This window comes from Opisthocomus hoazin, chromosome 9 (genome assembly GCF_030867145.1).
Source record: "Opisthocomus hoazin isolate bOpiHoa1 chromosome 9, bOpiHoa1.hap1, whole genome shotgun sequence".
Classification (NCBI taxonomy): Eukaryota; Metazoa; Chordata; class Aves; order Opisthocomiformes; family Opisthocomidae; genus Opisthocomus; species Opisthocomus hoazin.
Genome location: NC_134422.1, coordinates 35,744,086 through 35,770,030, shown reverse-complemented (window position 1 = coordinate 35,770,030; position 25,945 = coordinate 35,744,086). Strand labels below are relative to the sequence as shown.

The window sequence follows — 25,945 nt, the reverse complement described above, 5'->3', positions numbered from 1 at the left end:
GAAAAATTGATTTCAAATGGAATTTTCTTTTTTTTTCAAAAAAAAAGGGGATAAATTGTGTAATGATTTTCTTGAGCTGTGTTTAAAATAAGATTGCATTAAGTATAGCCTTCCTATATGAGAAAATTAGTGTTAACAAATTGCAAATTAATGGAATCATCTAATCTGAGTGACTGTATATCAAATTGTAAATTGAAATTTCCAGTCTGTGTTCAGGTACTGACACAATGCAATTTGATTTATACACTTAAGGCATCAGTTTAAGTATGGTTACACATGAATAATGAAATGCATTAGTTACATGTTTGCAATTACTATTCTCTGCGTATATATATTACTGCAAACAAACAAGAAGCAAATATGCTCCTTGGTTTTAGCATTTCCATGCAACTGTTGTAGAGCAGCTTTTGGCTTTTTTTTAGGTCATATTTATAGTCTGCCAAGTGTTGAGGTTGACCACCCAAGAAATGGAAGCAGTCCGTGTATGTACCTAGAACCACGCAGTGAGAATTCACTTATTAGCCTTTTTTTTGATAGCCAACAAAGTGATACATTGTGGCTTAAATTTTTCATCAGTGTTCACATGCTAGTACATCAATATCTAGGTAAAAGGAATCAGATCGTGAACTCAGTAGTTTTTCTGCTGGTCAGCAGAGGGTAGGCGGACAGAAGCGGTCATTGGTGGCTGTTGTACTCCAGATGCTCATAAGATCTCTCCTTGTACATCTTGGCAGAAACCCATTTTCCTTCACTGTTCGCGGTGCTTTTTTAATTGTTTTCACCTGACTGAATGTTTAAAATCCTTAGAATTCACCATTGTTAGGTTTTTTCCTCCTAGATGTTGCAGGCAGTGCTGTTTAAAAAAATTCTGGGGCTTTTGGGGTTAGTGGAAAAGTACAGTTTGTGGCATTCTGCAAGCTTTTTGTTAAATCTCTAGGGACTGTTTTCATTTCATACAGTTGCACGGAACAAAACAAGCTTGGATTTGTATAGAGAAGAGACTTAACCAGCTTGCAGGGCTTACAGTTGTCACGCTTACAATCTTTATTCTGAACTTAATAAGCCATTTCTTAGTATCTGCAGTATTCCATACAGTTGTATGTCAGATGGCTTTTGCTAACTTCACACAGAGTAAACCCCAGATGTGCAATATATTTTATCGAGTATACCTTAAAAATTATTAGATTGAGTGTTGTGCAATGAAAACATGCATTTGCTGCAGTTTTATGAGGTAAGTCAGAGCCCACAGCTGGCAGGATATTTATCTAAAAAGCCTGAAGTCAGTACACCTTGATGTCTCGGCCAGGCTGGTAATTAATGCTGTGCAGTAATAAATCCTGCAGGTGTCTCAACACCTAAGGGAGAGCTGCTGGTCACTCGTGGCATCACTGGAAGGCTAACCTAGAAGTGCAGAAATAACAAGCTATTTTAGAGCCCTGTGCAGGGGGATACTGTCAGAAGAGAGGGCAAAGAAAGTGGAGAAGCTCCGCTGAATCCAAATTACGATTATACTGGTAAGTGTCATGCAAGACATGATTAATTTTAGAAGCACATTCAGCTTTGCACATATAAGTGATCTCTGTCCGTCATGCACAGAGGGCCTTTTTTTCCCTTAAACATACAGCTATAAAAGGAAAACTGAAAAATGTAGTAGTAGTTAGAGCTAATGGTGGAGAAGACCCTGACCTGTAGGCTTCAGAAAACAGCTCCCTGACAACGCGAGGGGCTTTGGGCGTGCTTCCTATGGGAAACCGCCTTTATTTGTGTCTTCTGGGCCGCTGTTTTGTTTCGGTGGCTTGAATGGGTCTGATGGTAGGAGAAGTGACTTGAATTTGGAATATTTCTACGGCACTGAATTGTCGCTCTCTGCCTATCCCAGCTGGTGGACAAAACTTTGCAGGTTTGACAGCGGGTTGAACACAGTCCTGAGCCAAATAACTTCCCCGGCAGAGACAGAAATTAAATCATTTCCAAGCTGGGTTACTACGCAGCTTGCCTGGAGAGCCCTGGTCCAGAGTCCAAGACAAGGCGCGGGTTGGCTTATCTGCAGCTTTCCTGTAGGGCAGCTCTTCGTCCGTCAGGGGTGTTTAACTTGTAAGAAGTAATAAGCTTAATAGGTTGACTTTATTTAATTATTAATGATCCCTTTCTGTCCTTACAGCTCATAAAACACCCTGTAGGTTGGCAAAACACTCATAATATTGATCAGGAGCCAGAGAGATATTTATTTCCTCTTTGCCCCAGCTCACATAAATCTCGGTCCTTTGCCTCCTTTTCCTCGGCGGGCGGGATTTACAGTGGCCTGTTTCTTAAAAGCTTTTCGTAATTAAGGAATAAATACCCATCGGTCTTTGTTTGCTGTCTGGAGCCCTCTTGTTTGCCAGGGACCTGTATATCCCCGGTGGGCTTGTGCGCCTTCCCCCTTAGCAACGCAGCCGGGGAGAGAAGGCATGCATGCTAGGAAGCAGTCAACTGCTAAGCACTTACTTTGCAATAGAGTGGGGTCTTCTCCTGCAGAGAGAGGAAGCCCCAGTGTTTTCTTAGCATATTGTTCCCAGTTCCTCTTCCATGCCTCTCCTCCCAGTTCCTGCTTTGCTTGGGGCAGGAAAACACTTTGGAAATTCCTTGCTGCTAGCCCTTTCTTCTCGCCTTCTCTTCTTCTCCCCCCTTTGCTAGTTGCAATTAAAAACATCATGAACCTGTCCCAACATTTCAATCCTGTCTTTCCCCTACCACTGCTCCCCCCCACGTTTCTCGTTTACCCATCCCAACGCTGCATCGCTGACTCTATCCAAAGCAATGCAGTTTATCGGATGCACGCGGGGTCATCGCGATGGGGTTTGTCTAAACAGCAAGGCCCGGCACAACCGGCTGCTCTGTGCTGGGCGTTCGGTGATGCATGCTTCTTGCATGCTGGACCACGAAGCTAATGACACATTCTGGGACTCTCCAGGAGTTTGGAAGGTACGGGGGTTAGATTTACTTCATTTTCTTGGAAGAGACACATTAACCTTGTCAGCTGGCCAACAGGAGAGAAAATTTGGCAGTGCTCTTGCTGAGCTGGCCAGGTTACTGCTGCGTTAAGCGGTTGTACTTCAGTGAGCAACCAGAAATGGCAACACACGGGCACAGCACACGCATGGCAACGCTGGAGAGACCGTTTAGAGGGCTCCTCAGTTACAGAATTATTTTCTTTAGCAAGAGAGAAGAAAAGATTAAAAATTTCAAGAGCTTTTTAGTGTTGTTGGAGGTATGGAGTATAAAACTTTACCTCAAAATGCCTGCACCCAAGCCAGCTGAGCGTTTTTGATGGTGGGAAATCAGTGCTCTTCTGTGGTAAGTATCTGCTGTCCATTACGTTTTTAATGCAACCTTCCAAAATCTCATTGAGCCTTTTAACAAATGGTGGGTAATTTTAGATAACGAGCAAGTGACACAACATTTTTGTCGTCCTTGTTACCGCTTTGGTAAGAACAAGGCTGCTCTTACCCTGGAGCTGTTCAATTTTGACGACACGTTCTCAGGCTCTATCCACATGCTGTTGCCTACGCAATCCATTCTGAGTTGCCGTATGAACACAGCATTTTATTTCCACCCTGCACATCCTTTTTGTGTCTCCCCAAGCTGAAGGCAGAGGCGAACGGGAGCAAGGAGGAGTAGGGTGGAGGTTCGATACCAGCAGTACGAGGCTCCTGCTCAGATTTGTCGGGTATGAAACCGCGTGTGTTTAACCGAGGTGGGAGAGCCACAAGATGCACACTGTGGGGCTGAGTGTGTAGGACGTGAGCTCCCAAGTGAGCATCTCTGGTGCAAACCCACAAGTGGAGAATGCAGGCTAGCCCCTGGAGCGAAGCTGTGCTTTAAGCAAATCTGCTTTTTACATTCTCTCCTGCTACGTAGTTAGCCCTTCCCCCTTACAGTGCCCGGTATTTATGTTTCCAGATAATAATGATGTGATGTGGCTGGCAGAGTAATTTAAATAATTGGACATTATCTTGAGAAGCAAGCACCTAATTAGATCAAAATAAACTGAGAACTGAAATTTTCATCTGTTTCTAATAACCCTGTACCTATGCACAGTATCGCTGCCGTGGCAGAGATTCCATTTTTCACACCGCTGCGTGTACTTCGAGTTCACTGGTGATGGAGACTCCTCCAAGAGCAAAGAGCTTGGTGGTGGTTTTTGGCCAAGAATTGGTGCCTCGTTCCTCTCCTGGTACCACAGAGCATTTTGCAGTCTTACTCTGTTGTATTTGGCCCTTATGTAACCAGCGAGGTTTGAAGTTTGTAGCAGCAGTCTGGGTTTGAATGCATAGCTTCAGAGATAAAAGGCTCAAAGAAGTATGATCTTACAGCTATTATTTTTTCTTTCTCTAAATTTCTCTAGGAGTTTATTAATTCCTTTGTGCGTATGGTTTGAAAAAATAGCAGCTAGCATGGTGACTGAAGAAAAGAGAAGTAATTTTAGTACGTGTGAGGAAGAGGCAGCTCACACGGTCTCCAGCAGTAGGTGTTGTAGGGACCATCGGAGCATATCGTGGTGTTGCCTCTCCAGCACACTGGCTTCAGTGTGGTCTTGAGAAAAGGACTCGGCTGGATTTTAAAAGTTCAGTAAGAGAGTCTTGTTTTGGCTTTGAAAAATACAGCTGAAAGTCTCTGGTGACGAGGAGGCTGTTTAGAGTGCAAGTTACCAGGATTACAGCTCAGGGAAGAAAACGAGGGAAATATTTACTAGCCAATGTACATTTCCTTTATTTTTAGGGATTGGTTCGGTGTCTTTCTCCTGATTAGTTACTCTTCCTCACATTTCCTCGTACTCTTATTCAGTTGATTTATTTAAAGGTATGTCAGCGCTGGCTGAAATGAAACACTGTGCCTCCTCTTTCTGCGTATTGCTGACCGCTCCAATAATTCATTTTTTAGCTCATTAGCTAACAGGGGATGTGACCAGTGGTCCTCCAGGGAACTGCAATGAGGTTAAGTGATCTACTGCTGACAACTCTGCTCTTGGACTGGCCTTCCTTGGGGGAAATGAAACCTCGACCGAGACAAGCTGTGGATCCCAGCAGTGAAACTGGGGCATCGGAGGAACAGTTACAGTATTTATGTCTTCTTGTCGGGATTTCTAAGATGAATGCAAGCCACGGAGCCGAAGCTGTCTTCCAGGAAAGTCCCCAGGACTTCCCGTTCAGAATGAAATGGTTTGTGTCAGAGATGTAGGGAGGATGTCCGTGGACATTAGCTTTCTAGATACTCATTCAGAACCAGGCCCTCTACATTTTTGGCTGTCCAGGAGGTGTGGGTGAGCATGCTTTTCCTCCTGCCTCTATGCTAAAGTTTCGTTTTCTACCAGAAAATCCGAACAATGTCTCTTTCTTGTGCCCAGTTTGTACAGTTGGATAAGATCTAAATCTCATTCGATAGCTGATGTCAGTGACGTGCTGCCCCCAAATGTCTGAGGCTTTTAAAACACTTTTATTTTTTGTTTGTAAGGTTTGCTGTGTTCCCACCACAAGCCTTAATGTCACTCCAAAGGTAGAATTGGGCCTTAATGAATTGAGTCTTTTGGTGGCCTACGTGGTCAAGAAAAATCAGGGTGGTTTTCTGAAAAGGGAAACCGAAGTGAGGTAAAGTAACCACGTGTGAAGGCTGGATTTTTAGGTGAGCGTAGCCCCATGGCACAGCCCGCTGCTGGCTGCAGGGTCCTGCTCTGGCCAGGCACAGCAGTGAGCATCTCCTGAGGGACCCGGTGTCTGCTTGGCTGGTGCCCAGCTCTGCAACGGATTTGCTCCGGTGAAGGGACGGGTCCTGACCGGAGCATGCAGTCAGTGTCAGTGCCGAGCATTTACGGGTTACTGACCGTACTGCAGGAGGGGGCTTTAAGGAAGGACCATTTGCATCCTCTCCATCACTAGTATAGGTGGCAGCATGTTCCCCTTCCTCAGAGTTAGGTTTATTTTTAAATGGGTTTTCTGTTCTTTTCGCAGCCGTTTGAGACAGGAGGCTAAACCTGAGCAGGAGCAGGTTGTTGGTGCCTCTCCTGCTCTCTTGCAGCCTTCCAGGAGCAGCAGGATTGCCTTTGTCTGCTCCCATGCGATGCGCAGCAAACGTGACATTCGTGCTGATGAATTTGTAAACCAGCAGCCTAAAGCTCTGAAGCCTCTGCCTGGACTTGGCACTTACGGCCTCTGTTTTGGTAGATACCATAGCTCACTATTACGGTTTAAGGTGAATTGTGATTGGAAGTGGGAAACTTGTGTAAACCAGCTTGTTTTCTACACAGAAGGGGAATTCTCTTCAAGCCATGGTGATCACAGCAACTGATGCTCTGACAGGAGCCAAAACTTACTATCGCTCAAAAGATGGTCTGGGGGAGAAGGGGAATTTGTTTGCAGACTCTGAACGCATTTTAAAAACATACAAGAGCTTTCCTAAACATTCTTGACGATACACTAGATGGTTACGGGACCTAGAAGTGTTGCAATGTTGCAAGAATGCCCATTTAGTTATAAATAAATGCATGTATGTCACTTTATCCTCCTCATTGGACTGGTTTTGGTTTGGTTTTTTTACCTTAAAAAAATTGCAAACACAAAAAACATCAGTTAAGGTTGCAGTAGTAACAGAAGTCCTTTTCTTCCCCCTCTCCATCTGGAATACCTGAAATGATACTCTGTTTATCAGATGGCAGCATCAAAGGTTAATTTGCAACTCCCCACATGCTTTGGGGTGGGTTTTTTTTGGTGTGTCTTTTAGTTTGCAGGAGTCATTCCAAGGTTTGATTTAAACGAAGCACTCTTTGTGCTAATTTTCTGTTTGCACTTTTGCTCTGAAGAAAAAGCCCTGGACCTGTTTGTAAGGTAAATTGTGGTGGGGTAGAGAAGCGGTTGCTTTGGGAAGCTGTGCCTGAAAGCATCCAGGGAGGTCAAAGCAAGGTCACTTCGCATGTACCAGGAAATGATGCAAAACTAATCCAGATTTGCTGTTGGAAGGATCTGTTTACATAGGTATTTAAAAACAGATTAGGGCTAACCTGACACTAGATTACTGGGAGCAGTGTAAACACGGCTGAAAGGCGTAAACAGAGCTTTGCCTTTTGTGCTCCAGAGAAGAAGATCTGTCACCAGTAACAAGTTGCCTGGCTTAGGTGATGTATATGGTTTTCACAGGCTGGACGGATTACCTGAGGTACCTCTAAATGGGACTTTGTCTAAGGCTAGATCTCTTAGATCATATAATTGTATGGTAATTTTTTTAATGGAGAGTTGAGAGACTTGTTTGTAGTCCTTGTTAGCCTGTAACCTGATAGCATCCAGAAGGCTTTTGATAGTTCTTTGACGTATCAGGAGGAAATGGTGCTTCAAAGTATTGTTTTGGTGGTCTGCATTTTGGAAAAACAAACAGAGGAACCATGCATATGCCTCTTGCATTGGGAACATTACTCCACTTGCACAAGGAAAAAGCACCCCTGCAAGCAGGGCTGTGTCCTTCAGGGCTTGCCCTCCCATCTGAACTGTGAGCCCGGGTGCTTGGTTACTTTTGGTCTTAGATACAGAAATTTGGTGCATTTTCTGTAATGTGTTCTGCAGCACGACCTTGACGTGGGACCAGGCTGCCTGCTTTGGTTTTGGTCTTTACGATGGTGAGGGCTCGTGCACTGACCTCTTGCCAGGCCTCAGGGAGCTTTTTAAGACCTCCTGGCTGTTGTGATCCTACAACCCCGTAGGCACGGCATCGAGTGAGGGCGATCTTGGGCACTGCAATAATATGATTCGGTAGTGATGAGATGGGTGACACAAATACCACTGCAAAGATGGGGTTTGGATGAACTGGCTTTATGAGGGCTTTTTTGCCAGAGGTTTGGGGGAGGAACAATTTTCATGTTGGCTTGCTAGCATAACAATAGCTAAAGCTATTGTTAAACTTGCACCATGTTAGAGAGTCAGTGAAGTTGGGTTGGAGTGACCTGTTTCCTTTGGCTTCTCTAGGGAAGAAAAAGAGCGCTGGATACGTGCGAAATACGAGCAGAAGCTCTTCCTTGCCCCGCTGCAGTGCCTGGAGCTTTCTCTGGGCCAGCATCTCCTGAGGGCTACAGCTGAGGAGGACTTGCGGACGGTCATCCTGCTCCTTGCCCACGGGACTAGGGAAGAGGTGAACGAGACCTGTGGAGATGGCGATGGGCGCACTGCCCTCCATTTGGCATGCAGGAAAGGAAACGTGGTGTTGGTGCAGCTCTTGATTTGGGTAAGTACTTGGTGTCTGGGGCGGGGGCTGGCTGGGCTGGGTTCCGCTTGGCTGTGTCCCGCAGCAGGACCTCCCAAACCTCCATCCTGCCGGTTCCACAAAGCCTTTGCTGGTGTCCCAGGTCTAGATGTTCCTCATTGCAGGCTCTCAAAAGACAGCAATGTGATTAAAAAGTACATTTCTGCCTGTCCTCTGCTACTTGACAGAAAGTAAAGGAGAGCCTAGGAAATGAGGAAGGAGAGATTTCCCTAGCACCTATTTGAAACACCACCGTAGCAAATTTTGTTCCCTACATGAGCCTCTCCCCATAGAAACTTTCACGTATGTGACTCAGTGCTGCCCACGTTATCAGGCTGATATCCTGCCTGCTCTCTTCTCCCTCTCTCCATCCTCAATTACCCTCAAACCAATCTGTCCCGAGTCCGTCCCTCCAACGTTCCACAGCTTCCAACTCCACACCTCTTCTTTCTGTAGTATGGCGTTGACGTGATGGCACGCGATGCCCATGGGAACACGGCGTTGGCCTACGCCCGGCAGGCTTCCAGCCAGGAGTGCATTGATGTTCTCCTCCAGTACGGCTGCCCCGACGAGCGCTTCGTCCTCATGGCCACTCCAAACTTGTCCAGGAAGAACAATAACCGGAACAACAGCAGCGGAAGGATGCCCACCATCATCTGAGGAGCTCACTCGTGTATTCGCTGACCTGAATTACATCCGCAGCCTCATATTCCTCCATCCCCATCACAGCTCTGCTCTGTGAGTCTGGTAACTCTCCTTTTCCCTTTTCCCTTCGGTACATCCCCGTCCCATCCAGAAACGGTGCGTCTGGAGAGCGCAAGGGGATGAGAAGGAGCAAAAGGGGCTGCAGAGAAAGCGGTTGTTTCAGTGACAGCTCTTGAACGATGGAAGCAAGCGGGCAAGAGCGCATGGGTTGAGCAGGACACGCCGCGCGTGGCACTGGGACCATGGGAGAGCGGTCATCCCTGGGGGGGGGGACGCAGGCTCCCCGAGCGTGGAGGGAAGGGGCGGAGGGAGAGGCGAGCGAGAGGAGAAGGAAGGAGAGATGGTGACTTTCCGTAACTGACAGTTAAGCACATCAGTACATTTCACCTCTACCAAACGCGACGCCTGGATTTCATTCTCTTCTCTGAAGAGCTTGACGGCATAAATCAGAAGCAAGCACAGAGTTTGTCAGGTTTGAAGCTCCTATGATGGTATGTGTCAAATCAGTTGTAGCTAATCTGTCCGGGGAGAATACTGGCTTCATTACACTTGTATAGTTGAGTTCTTCCAGCATTACCGCTGTTTAATAGAACATGATTAGTCATCACGGAGAAAAAAGCATATTAGCTGAGGAGGTAGTTACATGGCACGCTTCGGTGATTGCTTGGATGTGATTGCAATATTCTTAGAAGCATCATATTATCTCAGACATGTTCTTTCAAGCCCTTGGAGCCCTCCTTTCTAAATTCACTGTCATAATTTAGTATCTGTTTAATTTTTCAGTCCAAAGAGAGGAAATGAGTTGCTGAGTGTTATTTGACTGCAGTCTCCTTGGTGTAAAAACAAAATGGAAAAAATAAATAAGAGTAACTATGAAACACAAAAAGGAATAATGAATACCGCTAAGGAAAAACATTTCGAGTACATTTAGTGAAATTAATAAACGCATTAATGGCTAATATTTTTTCAGCCAGCAGAAATAGGTTTTGTCATTTTGCCAAGGTAAATGTGTTGAGTTTTTGGTCATTCCTGTGATGCATTGCCTAACTTATACAGATTTTTGTATTGTGTCTCTAGATTATATGTATGTAAAATCTATTTGAATAAAAAAAACATAAATATGCATCGATTTTTTTTTTTTTTTTTTTGTACAGAAAATGACATCTCTGTTAATTTATAAGCTGTCATGGATGTGAACTAAATAATGTGCAACTAGTTAGGATTTGTGGGTTACAGATCATTGTACATTGAAAATATTCCCAGCAGTGAACTCTTGTTTCCATTGCAAGCCTTCGAGGAACATATCAGAAGGAGATTATGGCACGTCTGACATCCAAACAAAAGTGTACAAGAACTTTTAGAAAGGAAAAAGAGGCTGTTTCTCAGCACTGTAAATATATTTTACTCCAGAAGTCACGAAGCTTTCACAAGCCAAGACAAAAAGCCCTAGTCTGGCTGTGGGAAGATCAGATTTGATTAAGTTCAGAATTGATAGCCTTCACCGTGGCGGGCAGGGCCTGGCTGCGCTTGACTCCCAACTTGGCTGCTTGCTGGAAGAAAAATGGCTTGTGAAAGTAGCCTGGACAGTTCATTTGAATTCCAAGTTTTAATACTTGATTTGATTATTTTGGTATTACTGGGCAGATCCCAGCTTCTCGTGTTTTCAGCGAAGCAGGATTCTGGTGCAGGGAAGCAGGCTGTATGGTTTTTGACAGGCAGAAAAGTGGGGTTTTTTAAGTGGCATATGGCAGTGTGAAGATGGGGGAAGGGTATATCACGGAGAAAGTTGAAAACTCAACTGAATTCGATGGCAAAGGAGCAATTAGGTGAGGGCAGTAAGGTGCACACAGCATAGTAGTTTGCAGATCTACCTGCTCGTATGTGTTTCCCAAGCCTTCGGTGGTGTTCTTCCTTGGGGCTCTGGATTTCATTTGGCATACAAATGGGAGGAGCGTAGCAATTGCTAAATAAGCTATATGTGGAGAAAATGTGAAGGAAAAAACATAATCTGGGTATCTTAAGGGGAAAAAAAAAATTTACAGATTTGGTGCAAAATCATCAAATAGTGGAAGAAAAGTGAGCCTCAAGGTGGAAGCCCGAGGCTGTTGACCAGCTTTTCCTATTCGGTGGTGTTCTCATTTTGTACTTTGTTACTGTATAGACCTTTAACTATGTGGGGGGGGGAATCTTTCTTCAACCAGCCTAGGCTGGCTGCATCAGAGTAAAGCTACAGCTGATCCTCTTCATACTGAGATAATTTTAATCATTTCTTTTTAACCGAGGAAGGGTGTCTGTTATAATTGCTATTTCTGCATCATTCCCATGCAGCTCCCCGATCTTTGGTACTGACGGGTGGTCCTGCAGCGATGGGACAGCCCGTCTAGTGTGCAGCTGGAGGGGATGCTGTGAAGCCCGCTGTGTCTTGGGGGTCACAAGCTTTGTACCCCTGTGAGGGGTACACAGCGGGGGGTCAGGAATCGCGGCTCATGGTCCCAGAGGTGTTATAGCTGCCCGCTGTTCCCCTGGGAGCATCAAGGGCATTTGCATCCGAAAACCAAGTCCAATATTTCAAATACATGGTAGGCAGATTTGCCGTTGTTCAGTCCTCAATGCATGTTCCATTTCCAAGCTGTTTTTTTCCTAATTGCAAGTATTTTCTGTACATAGTTTGATGCTCTCTTTGGGCCACCTTCCTCTTATAAAGCTGAGAGTGATGTCTGAGAAACAAGGGCAACCAGACTGTCAAGCAGATTTCAGGTAGAAGAATTATACGCTCCTTTCATAAAAATTTTCTGAAGGCAAGCATCAAAAAAACCACAGAATATTTTTAGGAGGGGAAATTCTACTGTATTATAGGAAAAATCATATATCCAGGCTAGCCAACTAATAACCTCATACTTAGGCAGTAATACAGTTGCTTTTAACTTAAACATGGGGTTTTTTTCCCTTGGAGGTGTAAGCGTTGGCAGTACCTATGTTGAAGTGGCGTAGGCTATGTGATGACTTCCCCCAAATGTTTGGGGGTCTTCGGGGGGGATACCCAGTCATGTCTCCAAGACAGGAGATCACCCAGCACTGTCTCTCCAAGTCAGGAGAGACCTTCTCTGGCCCTACAGCTGGTGATGCTCCAGCCACGGGAGAACAGACCCCGAGGGTCTGTGCCTCATGGGGTGTTGGCTACAACATCCCCTGTTCAAATGGGTTGTTGGATGGCTCTGAGAAGTTGTGTGGCACCTCCAGAGCTAGTGGGACAGGCCACTTGGTGAGGAAGTCAGGCCAGCGTAGACTCCATCGCCTTCTTGCATGGTGAGGGAGAGGAGGGGAAACCTCTTCCCACCACAGCTGAGAGCGAGGATGGAGGACGTTCTCTGTGGCCGGAGCTCGGTGGGGCTTGTCTTTGTGAGACAAGGTCTCCAGGCTGCTTCAGGGGATGCGTTTGCACTTTGCAAAGGATGTTCTTGAATCCATCCAGGTGCGGAAACAGGCAATATATACCGACACTTGGAGAACCTGCAGGAATCATTCCCCTTGCTTTCACTCTGTTAATCCGCCCGTTTTCTGTTCTTGGTGTCGTGTTTAGCCCCTCTCGTTGCTTTTATGGAACCCGCTTGCCAGGCTGTTTACGCCCTTTGAGCATGTTATGAGCAAATTAAAACCAAATTGAGATCCAGTCAATAAGAAATCCCAGCAGAAATATGTTAGCTAAAGCTGTTTTCTCCAAAAATGGAGTCCATGGCTGTGGTTTTTGTTGCATCCCCATTTAACCCTTTTCATCATCCCAGATACCTTTAAATCCCCCTTCCTCTGCACTTTATCCACAGTGACTAAAACACTAGAAGTGAGCCAGTCATTGCTATTAACATCAGCGCTTTCCTTCTAATTATTTTAAGCTAATTGCTGTTGAACGGTGGAGATGAGTTGGATGTGTCGTATCCGGCATCTGAACCTTGATATTCCCGGAGTTGAGGAGGGTTTACTTCTCCTCTCTGTTTATGAAGAAGTAGGATCTAACCTTGGGAAAATTCAGGGTCATGCCAGTGCGGAGATTTGGCCAAGGTCTCCCATTACCAGATTTGCAATTTCGTTGCTAAAAGGGGGCAGAAGAAAAGCTCGTTTTGGAGGGCTTTGGTGTGTTCTGAGCTAGGTGCTGCTCAAAAAGCCAGGTGAGCTCCTGGAAGGTAGAGAGGATTTTTAAGCATTTGGGCATAGTGTGTAATAACTGTGTAAACATTAGTATTGTTTAATTTGCCGTCTTTTCTCCATTTCCTTAAATTATGTGTGTTAGTCCAAAAAAAGCTTTAGCTGCACTTGAAGATTTCCCCTGGCCAGAAGAAGCTGGGTAACGTAGGGAGAAGACTAGAAGTGGGAATGCAGATACGGGCTTAGAAATGATCTCCGGCACTGTAATGTAGTATAATTAGATTATATGGGGTTTGGATAGCTTCATCTTTTATATTTGTATGGAGATCGGGAGAAATGAAGTAATTTGTAGTTTCTAATATAAAGTAGTAATAGTGGAGATAAGCACAGATTTCACAAGGGGGCCCCAAAGGGGCCCTTTCCAAATGTCTCGGGGAGCCGTGTTTGCACCTTAACAGGGAACAAATGGTCATTGTGGCTGGAGGGACTCAAGGTAAAGGAGGACAGCGTTGGGGACCAACCTTGGGGCAGCTTGGCTGGATAGGAGACAACTTGCCCATTCCCGTCTCGTCATCAGGCATCTTCGTTTCCCCTTCAGTGGCTGCCACAGCGATGCGTACATGGGATCTCTGGCTGTTAGTCTTTGATCCTCAGTTCAACATCTGCTTCCGTTCTTGGTGATTTGTGGGCAAAATTTATTGCGTAGAAAACCGGTTTTGGATGTTCTTGTGTTTGCTGCATAGCAGAAAAAAAAATCCGCTCCAGACTAAAGTTCTTTTCAAGGTAGAAAAACACTAAACTACACCAAATTAAAAGGTTCTGCAATTAGTTTTGACTTCTTGAATTCTAAGCTACAAAAAGAATGTTGGTTTGAATGGGTTTATTAGAAAATAATCTCCTGTTTGAAAAAATATAGAGGTAATAGAGCAAAATATCCAAAAGCTGTAGTTAAGTAGATTTATTACAATATTCTAGGTTTTATTATGTTGTTTAGCATGGGCCAGTTTTTAAAGTAAATATTGGGTGATCTCATCTCATGACAGTTTACCTTGAGTTGACTGAATCGGTCTCGTGGTTTAAAGGGAGGTTCGAAGGGTTTTGACCAAGATTTTCAGGAGCTGTGAATAGTTCGTATTTTGAGAGGAGGATTGCATGATTTCTGAAAATAAAAGGTTGGTTTGCTTTTGGTTGGGTTTTTTTATTTTAGAGCCATCTTAAGCCCCAGATCACGAGGGGTGCTTCTGGTCATCTTGGCGCTGGTGTTTCGTTTCAGGTGACAGCAATATGTGGGTGAATTAACTCCTGTTGTTTACTGTCTTCCCCTGAATGTTCAGGGGGGACTTTTGCTTGTGGGCAGATGAAATAAAAATGTCTTTGTGGATTTCAGCAGTTCTGACCTCTTCATCTCTATCTGTCTGCCTGTCTCCCAAATCCCTGTGGCATACTCAAGTGGTGGCGGTCTGTTCTGTTGACAGGCAGAGCTTCAGCTTTCTCTTGGCCATGAACTTTCTGGATGTGTGTTTAGCTTCCAGTACTAAGGACTGACTATTTTGCAGTGCTTCAGAGCTAGTAATTTTTACCTGTGTGTTATGTACAAAATGTGAAGGGGGGTGGGGGGGGATGCTTTCTGAGGTCTAACGGCATGCGTTTGGGATGACCGTGTTGCTTGCTGGCAGTGAATGCACCATCAGCGCTTTTATGTATGCCCCATTTTCCAAACCAATCGGTGTTTTTTAGTTTCTGAGAACTGAAGTAGCTGAAATCACTTTCCTGGTCCCCTTGAATGACAAGGCGCAGGGAGTAAAACCCCTCGCAGCAGACAACTGGATAGGGTCTGATCTGTGCTGAAGGCAAACCCCAAGCTCGTGCAGGACCGAGAAGAGGTTTTGGTGCTGAAGGTGGGTGGTTTGGCAACTAGTTCCCAGATCTGGGGATTGAGTTGAGTTGAACTGGTGGACAAAGTGCTGTCGGGGTGGTTTGAGTCCTAAGGTAAAGGCAGTGTATCACATGGAGGTCGCTAACTACACGTGCTTTGCGTTTGGTGTGCGTATGCGTACTTATATCTGCATATGTGCTCTACGTACGGCTGCTGGTAATCGTGGAAATGTACGCACGCACGTTTACACGCTAATCAAAGTCAATAGCTAGAGCCAGGGTTTCAGTTAGATGTTTCTAAAAGGGGAAGTTTCCCAGTCTGACTGAGACCAGCCATTTCCAGGAGCACCAGAGGCAGGCACAGGGTGGGGGACACCTGCTCGAGGGATGGAGAGGTGCAGGAAGATGAGGTACAGGCTGACTGCGACTCTTGCAAGCCATCAGACGCTCAGGACTTGCACAGACACCTGCCTCGGAGGTAGTCAGCAAATCCAGCTCCTTCAGACAGCAGCTCTCAGCTTGAGAAGACCTTAAACTTGAGCACCAGGACTGAAGTAGCTGCCTTGCTTAGGAGAAGAAATCGCAGCTTGCCAGCTCTGGGTGTGTTACAGTGGGAAACCCCAGGGAAGGAGATTCCGAAGGGGAAAAGGACAGAGGACTTGCTGCTCAGAGGCCCTTTTGTTTATATAAATTTGCTTGAAACTCAGCTTACTGGCTGAATTTAAGTGCGGGACCAGCAGGCTGCCCTCCTGTAGCTGGTTCAGTGATGCTTCAGGTTCTGCTGCTGTCTGAGGGGCCATTGGGGGAGACAGCGGTGAGATGTTTCTGAAGAGCTGCCTCCAGGTGGGTTCTTCCCCAAGAGCAGCTCCTCATCCCTCCCTCCACGTGTTCTTGGCCGTGACTCTCTGGCCTCAAAATTTTGCCATGAGGGAGCTAAAGTGTGCTAAGGCTTTGTGTGCACTGAGTAGTCTGGGAAAGCTTGACCCGGGTGTTGTTCACACCATTTCTACCATTGCTTTGGGTTTATGGTCCTGTTGGGGGAAATCAGTAGGGAGCGGGCAGGTCTGGAAGGATGAGAAGGATGGTTTGCTGGAGCTAGGCAAGGTGTGTTAGGAAGCATGGCTGGGTGCACGGAGGTGGTGGGACGATCTTTTATTTCCCCTTCTCGCTCCTGTGGCAAAATAATTTCTTTGAAATGCTGCCGAAATCCCCTCCAAGCGTTTTTTTCCAATGTATCCAGAGGACTCAAGGCGCGTTCAATCTAGGGAGCTCATTTTGCCAGTCCATGGCGAAAATAGGATGTACCCATCCTCTGAAAGCACGGCCCTTGGCTCCGTGGGAACGCCGGGTGTCCAGGGGACCGCACGCGTTCGGCCCAGCTCCCTTTCACTGTTTCAGTGCCAAGAGCATCTTTCACTTGCAGGCAGCATGTGTAGGTGTGTGCACAAACTGGAGGGGTGGTTGGGAGAGGAAGGTCTTTTAACAACACCAGGGACTTGTTTTGCGTAACTGTTGCCTTTGGACTCTGGTTTGGGATTGCCGGGGGCCTGATTCTGCAGCTCCTGCTGCCTTAAACCTCTCGACTTCGGCGGGGTTTGAGCACATCCCAAGTGCTTTGCCGAGTCCGGGGCAGAACGGCGTCGGGGCGGCAGAGTTGGGCGTGGACGGGCTGTATCCGGACCTCTCTGAAGTCCGAGGTTGGCCCCTGGTCTCAGCGAGGCTGTGAGTTGAGGTTGGGTCTAGTCGGCACCTCTGCCTTGGGAGGCACCGTCGGCACCACTGGGGAAGCAGATGCGTACGCTGCTTCTTTCTTTTATTCCGTGATACGCTCTGACCGCCTGCAAAGGCTGGATTTTGTGTTCGGACGCGTTTAGCCCTCAAGTCTTTCATTTTTTTCTGCTTTGTGATGTTTGTCTTTCTGGTTGGGATGGGGAGGAAGGGAGGCCAGGTGAGTAGGGACACCTGAGACCTGCGTTTGGGGTAGAGGCAGAAGATACCCAGCACATGACAGGCTTTACAGCAAGTTTGGTTTTTTTTCTGTTTATGTAAATAATAATGTATAAATGATGACAAGACAGTGTGGAAGTTATTAAAAGAAAATACGTCTTTTGTTGTTGTTTTTATATTACCTCATTCAGCAAGTTTGTTTTACGATGACTCAATGATGCTTTATTTATATTGTTTGTACTGTAATTAAACCGATTGACAAACATTTCACTTTGCTTGTTGTTTCATATGATTTTGGTTTGATTAAGTATGCCAGTTTGTATTATGTTTCCCTTTCCTCTCTCTACGTGTTGAGATTTTTGGTCAGCTGTACAGTATTCTGAATAATTAAAAAAAAATAAATAAAAAGCAAAAAAAGTTGTAAAGTACTGCAGAGAGAGGCTGCTATATTGTATAGGTCTCTTTCTAATAAAGACAAGAAAATTTGTTCATCGCAGCTTTCTTCTTTGCTGGAGTCTTCATTGCCGTGTTACTGAGATACACCTGCCCTGGCCCCACTTTCTGCCCGTGCTAATGATGAGATACTGTCACTCTTTGCCAGTAATAAAGATGAAGTATTATCCGAGACCTGGGATGTCAGAAGAGCTGGTAATGGTGCAAATTGATAAATTAAAAAGCAATAAGTCAACCGGACCATAATGGTGTATATCTAAGAGTTCTAAAAGTGCTTATGAACTGAATGACAGATCTTCCAGCAAAAATATGTGAGCTTTCATTAAAAACAGTTATTCTCCCCGAGGAAGAGAGAGTAGTAAATGTTGCACCTAGGCTTTAAGAGTCTCTGGAGGAGATCCAAGGAATTAGGCCAGTAACGGTTACATCTGTATCTGCTAAATTGGTTGAAATGATCATTTAAAATAAGAATAATAAAACATCTTTAAGGTCATGATATGGTATGGTCTAATCACTTCTTTGAAGGAAAATCATGGCTCTCTATTAGGCTTCTCTGAACAAGTCATTTAAAGCACTGAACAATGGCAACTGATTGACATTTATTTACATTTTTCAAGGTCTTGGCCTGAGCACGTCACGAGAAGAAACTGAGAATCTGAGCAGGCCCAAGGAGAAGACAAAATATTGCCCTGGCGCAGAAGTTTGAGAGATGGGGTGGAGAGGAAAGCAAGGGGTGATGACTTTTCACCTGACCAGCCTGGTAACTGTCCACATGCCAGCAGGGTCCCTGCTGGGACCAGTGTGTCCCCGTGGGTTGGCGATACAGTATTGGTGGCTGTGGAAAAACTATGTAAGGCCAAGAGAGCTGAGCGGTGTCAAGGCAGACACGTAGAGAATAGCAGATAAAATTCCATAAATGTGCATTAATGAGGGAAAAAAAAGGGAGATAACTTAAAGAACGTGCTCTGGGATGAAGAAAGAAGTGTAAGATTTTAAGATGCGTAAGGGCATCATGGGGCAAGACAACCAATGCTACAGTTTGGCCGTCTGTGCTTGCCCCACCTTATAAAAGACACAGAGAAATCAGGGATGCTCAGAAATTAGCAGAGCTATGAAGATGTGGAAAAAGTAAGGAATTTCCCTCAGAAAGAGACACAAAGATGGGGATAGGATAGCTGTAGGTAAGCAGTGGAGAAGCAGCAGATTAGGGATGTCTCTTTTCCTGGTCTTCCACCCAACACGGTGCATGGGCTGATACCAAAGGGCAGCACGGTCAAAACCAATACCAAGATGGACGGGTTCTCTGATACATCACGGGACTGGAGACCTCGCTGCAGTGGGATTTTGCTCGAGAGAAGGCCTGCCCAAGATCAGAAAGGTGAGCTTGCATCTTCACAGGCTGCGCGGGACTGCCCGGAGTGTGGGACTGGGGCTTTTTGGTTTCGTCTTTTACATCTGCTTGCACCTTGGCCTAAATTTGTTCGTTCTTCAGGTTATTTGCCCATCCCATCAGGGCTCCCACCCGCAGGGAGCTACCAGTTCTGTCCTGTCTGATGAGAATTTGTCTGGGGCTTGGGGGATGTTTTCAGTTTCCTTTTCTGCTCTTCAGTTCTCCACGTGCTCCAGGGAGGCTGTACCAGCACTGTGGGGGATGAAAAACTGCAGGAGTGCTTGCGGATTTTTTTTTTTTTTTTTTTTCCTTTTTGGGGGGTCTACATCAATGGTTTGTCATGCAGCAACCGTATGCCTTTGTTCTGGCAAGGTTTTCCCACCCTGTTTAACCCCATCACACACCCAGCCAGCACTGAAGCAGGAGGTGGGTGCTTTGTGTCGTCCCCTTCCGGATTTGAAATGTGATCTTCGAATGTGGGATAACTTGTTTTGGATTCCCCCTGGGTGTAAAGCTATAGCAGTGCTTTTTTTAGCAATCATCCATCCCTCCCCTCCTTTGCCCTCCTGTATGGGTATGGGGTTTGATTTTGTGATGGGCATGGCTGGCTGCTCGCTCTCTAACAACCCCCCTAAGATCTGGCTTCTCCTGGAAGCTCCTGGTGCCAGGGATGGTGGAGCAGATTTAAGGTTGTCTTTCATTCCCACGTTTCTCACCTACCCCAAGCCCACCCCCGTGTACCCCTGAAATGCTCTCAGCTGGTGGCGTTCACAGATGCCTAGGAAGAAAAGAAAATGTCCTACTGCAAAGCAACAGGGGTCAGAAAGAGATTTTGAAGGAAAACTATTGATGCCCATAATGAGAGTAGGGGGGAACCCCCCCCTTTTTTTTCTTTTTTTAAAGAAGGAAGCAATTACTGTAAAGACCGGGTGGTTGCTCTGGCAGAAGGCCTTGCTGTGCATTTCCATCCTTGCCTGCAAAGTGTTGTCTTTGATGGATGCTGGGAGCACCAGCTGAGGAAACCTGGCCCAGAAGACGCTTGCTCTGTAGGTACCGTGTGCTTTTAGCCCTCATTCAGAATATTCCCGTGGCAGTTTTGCTGTTTCTCATTTGTTCTTTAACACAAATCCAAACTGGTATGAAGGGAGCGATGGGGTGAGGCGACTGAGGACAGCACACGCAGTGATCCCATGCAGTGCGATGGCAGGATGCAGCTGACCCTCACTGGTAAACAGCTTTGTTTTCCAGAAGACAGCCAAGCTCACCCAAATTCAGCTGTTTTCATAAACGAAATAAAACATTTTATGCATCATGAATTATTGGGTAAGAGTTGCCTTAAAGAGCCAGGTCGCAGATCCACCCACACCAACAGTTTTACTCCACCTTGGCCAAAAGCCAGTGCTGGAGGAGAGTGTAAAATCAGATTAGAAGGGGCTTTTGCTATGTATTTCCCCAGCCTGAAACTGCTCAAGCTTCAGGGACTTCAGAGGCACCTGTTTCTGGTGAGTTTAGTAATCCTCAGTGGATTTCTCTTCCATCAGTTTGGCTGATCCCCTGAATCTCTTCAGAGCTTTGAGCATCCGCAGCATCCCTCATCAAGGAGTTCCTCAGCTGAACCACAGTGCTTAGTGAACCACCACCATCATCTTCCTACCCCCTCCTCTCCTCCCTTTGCATGGCCCTGGAGAAGGAGGGGGAGCAGTGGGACCCGCTGGTTTGGAGTGACTTGGCCACATTTATCTTCCCGAGGGCCCTTCCCAGGGGCAGCACGAGTCGCTCATGCCAAGTTGCTCGATGACTTGGTGGCAGTGAGTGGAAGTGGTGTCCAGAGATGCTGCTCAGAAACTTGACATTGTTGACGGTGAGAAACCCAGTAGAAGTCTGGGCTGGGGAGCAGCAAGTCCCACACAAAGCTTTTCTGCGCCCAGCATCACCCGCCTTCGAGCTCATCCTTTTGCCCTGCTTTCTCTGTTTCTGTGGTGGATCTGAGGCAGGTGGTGCTTGCAGGGAGAAGCAGGCCGTGTGGATTTTCCCCAGTGGAACGTTCCTATAGCATTGCAATTGTCACCCGAGCGATGCCCAGAACGTGGCTTCGGAGAATTATTTAGGTTGGAAGACACTTTCAAGATCATCAAGTCCAGCCATAAGGACAGAGCACAAAATGCAGCAGTTACTGGGAGAGCGCATTAGGGAAACGTGGTTGCTCCTGGTGAAACCACGAAATGTGCAGTAGGAAAACCACAAACCGACGGCAGGACTGGGAAACCCACCAGGCAGTCATTTATCTCACCTAATGTCCAGTAAAGCCCTTAATTGGCCAATAAATGCGGTCACAATAACTGCACTCGACGCGCAGCGCCACTGCCAGCAATTAGCACTTATTTATTTGCATTCTGCCCCCACCGATCTCCGCTCCCCGACTTCCAGATCTGTTTGTTTTTAAGCCAGGGAGACTCCTTGCGTTTGCCAGAGGATGAGAAGAGCTAAAGCGGCGGAAGAAAAAAGGACGCTGTGCCACGAGGCAGGAGAGGTGGAGGGATGCAGAGGCACAAAACCATCTTCAGGGCTTTCCCGTTGCTCGGGGGATTAGCGCTCGGCTCCTTAGGGACGTAACGTGCCCGGGGTTTGCTCAAGAAACGGCTGCCAGCACCAGGGGCTGCTTGTTGCTCAGCTGAAGAGAACCTTCTGATCACCGTTCGCAGTAGAAAATGATCATTTCTTGTCAGTTTGGCGCGGGAGCAAACCGTTCACGCCGTTCCGGAGGATCAGCGGAAATCCAAGGCCAGGTATTTCCACCTCGTGAAGCGAGGGCTGGGATCCCAGCCGGCCTCCGGTTGCCAGAGCTGGAGCAAGGACACGGTAGCGAGACAAGCGAATGCCCGATGCCCGTCAGCAGCTGCCAAGATGGGGGGGGGCCGTGGCTGGAAGGAGCAAGGGGGTCCCCCGAGTGCCAGTCCCCCGAGTGCCAAAACACCTCGTCCTGCGATGCCGACAGCAACAGATGGGCGCGTGGCTTGAAATTCTGCCTCTGCTTTGGGCCCTGGTGGGGTGGGGGGGGCTCGTATCTACTCTGCAGGCAAGCAGCAGCCCTTGGCCGCTGTGCCGGGATGAAGATGTCCGCCAGCATCATGGTGCGGGTTCCCAAGCACCGGCTGGGTGCGGTGCAGAAGAGCTGGGAGCCGGAGTGAGGCGTCAGAGCCGCACATCGCTGTGGGAAAAGGGGGGAAGCAGCCAACACCCCCCCCAGCCCCGTGTTTACCCTTCCGAATGGGCTGTCTGTTGGAGGTGTTCTGCCGTCTCTGGGAGTTTGTGGACTGGAAAGGGATCGTGCTGCCGAGCAGCTTGGTGACCGGAGCGGAACGGGGCAGTCCCGCCGACAGCGTCGCGGCAGGAGCCCAGGCGAGCGCGGGGGCACTGAAGGCTGCTGGGAATCACCCCAGACAGATGAGCATCTCCGACTGCTGCTGAGGAAAGCGGGTTGTGGTACCACCTTCCTTCCCACCCCCAGCACGCTCCCCTCCTCCTCCTCCCCGCCAGAGACGCAGCATCTACAGCTCCCGCTCTGCAGATCCAACTGGTAATGGCCGGGCTGATTGACTGCAGATTTCCCTGTAACTGAGCTTAATTAGCAAGCTAATCAGGTCTGGAGATGGTTCCAATTTATTTATTGGCTGATGGCTGCCACTAATCGGCCTGGCTAGTTAATACTGGCAGCACTGAGGTTTGTGCCAGGTGAACAAATAATGTCAGGATTTCACCGTTTCTAGCGCTCGGAGCTGGCAGAATTTGCCCGGCAAGCACCCGAGCGGGGATGCGGGCGGGGTGGTACCCGCAGCATCACCGCTCCGTGGGGCGAGGGAGGGTCTGAGCACCGTGCCCAGCTCGGGCCAGCTCCAGCTCTCTGGGAGGGTGATGCTTGCGGGTGAGGATAGAAGAGGGGCATGTTCTGCCTAACGGAGCTCGAACGCCCGAAACAGTCCCTGTGGCAGGAACAAGGTGTACAAATGCAGCGTCGTCCGTGGGTCACCTCTTTTGAAGGTGACCCAGAGCAACCCTCTTACAGCTTGCGCTTCCTTAGTTCCCTCCAGCTGCACAAAGGTGATATAAAAGAGGATTTTTATTATGCTTTAAAAAAAAAAAAATTAAGGGGAGTTTTTCTGGATATTTTTTTTTTTCTCCTGAAATTACGGGGAAAGTGGCATCAGCGTTCCCTGGGTTTGCTGGAGCATCTCTGGGCTGATGTGGGATGTCTCTTGAGCGGAGGCAAGGAGAAAGGGGGGCAGGGGTGCTGCGGCAGAGCCTGCCTCCCTCCCGAGTGCCAGGGAACCAGGACTTCATTAAAGCATGGTGAACAGGTCCCTTCCCTTGGCTGCTGTCCCTCCAGAAGTCCCGCCAATCTCTGGATGTGGGATGGGGAGGTGCACTTGGGGTGGCACCAGGCAAAAGAAGGAGGGCAATGGGATTTCCACATCTTCATTCCAAAGGGAAGGGAGGGAGAATGAAAGGGGGAGACACAGCAAAACAGCTGGAGAAGGCACTTGCTGCAGCAAAAACCCATGCTTAGCAGAAGCATCTCGTCCCCAAAGGCAACCAGCCCCAAGGTGAAGACCCCGAGGGCTGGAGAGACCCCCTTGTGCCTTTTGGCTCTGATCTTTAGTGGTCCTCCATATTTTAAGCGGAAAAAAAAAAGAAGGGAAAACAAAGCCTTGCTTCTAATTTGAGTCTGTCTGGCCTGAGCTGCCGGCATCGATTCTCACGCCGCCGTCCTCCTGTTGATTCAAGAGCCCTTCAGTGCCAGGATTTTCTCCCTGTGAAGGCACTTACGGACAGCAATCGAGTGGTTTCTCAGTCTCCTCTCTCTGATAAGCCAGGACATGGGCAGGTGTCAGAGCACCGGACGTTTCGGGGGGCTGCAGACCCCCTCCGGACCGTGGCACCCTGGTGACAAGGGGTGATGATCCCAGTGTGGCAGCCGGGGATGACGGCTGGCGGGACTGGGGAGGATCCGGATGGAGCATCCCTCTCGGGGGGCTGTGTGGCACCCCACCCTGGGGTTTTCGGGTGATGGAGCTGGTCCATGCCGGGCAGGGAGCAGGGGGATGATGAGCTGGATGAGGCCAGAAAGCCCCAGTGCAGGCGATGCTGGTGGCACCGGGGGAGCAGAGGCGGTCGGGCGGGTTTCATGGCTGCGGCTCTGAAGTCTCTTGCTGGAGAGGGTTATTAGAGGGAGTAATTGGGATCACCTTACTTTACAAATGTTACTTTGCAGAATGAGGCAGGAAGACAGATCGATCTCAACTATTATTCATTAAGGAAAGTCCTTTATAAATCCCAAATTAACAATTTCTCTTTGAGAGAGACTTCCTATTACCCTCCTTTCGCGGGAACTTATTGCTGCTTTGGAAATGGGGAAATATGAAAATAATTGGGGAGGGGGAGAAATAGCAGTCGTGGGCTTAGGAACCGAGCATCTGTTTAAAAAAAAATACAGATGTGTGTCTTAAAAATGACCATTACCCTAATTCAGAAAATGTTTTTGATAGATACTATTAGACCACGGCCATAACGACGTTCGTAAGAGCCCAAGTGGCTTCTTAGCGATGAACAGGCTATTTGTAAATGTTCGGCGCTTCGACGGCCTAGCTACAAGCGGCGATGGTTTGCAGAAGGTCTCTGCTGTCCTCCATCCTCTCCATGCAAAGAGATGAACGTCAGCTGGGGGTGGGGGGAAGGACCAGAAAGCTGCTGTTACTGGTGCCAGTTGGGCTGGGTAGCTCTTTGCACCGGTCATTGCCATTGGGGCTGCATAGGGTTTTAATTAGAGGGGGGGTCTCTCTTGGTGTTTGGGAGGGAAGAGAGAATTTCAACCCAAATTCTCTTGATGTTTTTGGGCAAAAAACACTAAAAGACGCGCTTTTTTTGTTGTTTTTCAAGCAGTGGAGGGAAAAACCCAACAGTAGTTACCACTTAAAAACTCCTCTGTGCCTTCCAGGTTTGGTGCAGGGCCTTGAAATTCGGCGGGAGGGTGACCTGGTAACATTAATGTAGGGGTTTGGGGGGGGCCGTGTATTTCACAGGGTGCGTTACCCCCAGCCACCAAACCTGGGGTGATGGGACACGCCCTGAGAATGCCGCAGGGATGTGCTGAGACAGCTCGGGATGAAGAGACGTTGCCGTTGCCATTACCCACAGAAGTCGGCTGGTTTGCTTTGAGTCGAGGTTACCAGCAAAATAAGCAGCTACTTGATTTGTAAAGTTGTGCCCGTGGCTGCTTTTGGCTGTGCTGGGCGTACCAGCAAGCGAGACAGAGATGTCTCAGAGGGGTTTGGGGGCCATACCTATGTTTCCCCACGTCACTTCTGAGCTCGGATGCTTTCGCAACAGGAATAGACAGCTTGAACAGGACCGCAAGCGGAAGGAGAACAGCAAAGACCTCTATATGGACTCGGACAGATGCAGGTTTTGTCGCCTCAGATCGCATCAGGATATGTTACCTTGAAAAAAAACCAAAATCACTGCTAATGGCCTTTCTTGGGAGGCCAGTTTTGGGGTACTGGTACCCTCCAGGGTAGCTTAGGAGTGTGGAGAGGGAAGCACTCCAGGCACTTGGCAAGACGTACTCCACCCTGTGAGCTCCAGCTCCCCGCTGTTGATAACACGCTCCTAGAAAATTATAAATGGGAGTCCCCAGTTTGTCTTTCACTCCTTTAATTAATAGGGTTTGAGCATTAAAACTGCTCCCCCGGAGCCAGCGATAGGCCCTTTGCCACCAATTCAGGCCCCTCGCCACTAATTCTGTCATCCTGGCAGGTCAGCGTAAACACCCCATATTTTACTGCCATTTTTAGATTATTCCCCTGCCTTGTAATTATTTTCCCGGGGGACGGCGGGGGATTAATTCCAGGCGCCCGTGCCTCCGCAGATGGTGGCGTGCCCCAGCACCGAGGTGATGCAGAGCATCCCCTGGCAGCGGAGAACGCCGCCGGTTCCAGGTCCCTTCACCCGCTGACGAGGAAAACGTCGTTAAGCTGGGCCTGCGCTCCTCTTCCTCTCCTTTTATAAAGGGAAGGGAGGAAGGACTCGCCGCTGGGTCAGCCCTGCCTGGGCCGGCGACGCAGTCCCCTGGGCACAGAGAGACATCGGGCACCGGCGGGGAGATGCTTGCATGGAGCT

The 25,945-nt window shown here is 47.8% G+C and overlaps 1 protein-coding gene across 10 annotated transcripts in view; it reads left to right on the top strand.

Annotated features, from left to right (window-relative positions):
• The window catches only part of AGAP1 (ArfGAP with GTPase domain, ankyrin repeat and PH domain 1), a 385,086-nt gene extending 367,661 nt beyond the window's left edge, over positions 1 to 17,425 (top strand). For all 10 annotated transcript variants that reach the window (XM_075429671.1, XM_075429670.1, XM_075429669.1 and 7 more), the window contains 2 exons: positions 7,989 to 8,244; positions 8,719 to 17,425. In XM_075429671.1, the coding sequence (XP_075285786.1) occupies positions 7,989 to 8,244; positions 8,719 to 8,922 (460 nt within the window). In that variant the 3' untranslated portion in view covers positions 8,923 to 17,425. The remainder of the gene's footprint in view (positions 1 to 7,988; positions 8,245 to 8,718) is intronic.
• The last annotated feature ends 8,520 nt before the right edge of the window (positions 17,426 to 25,945 follow it).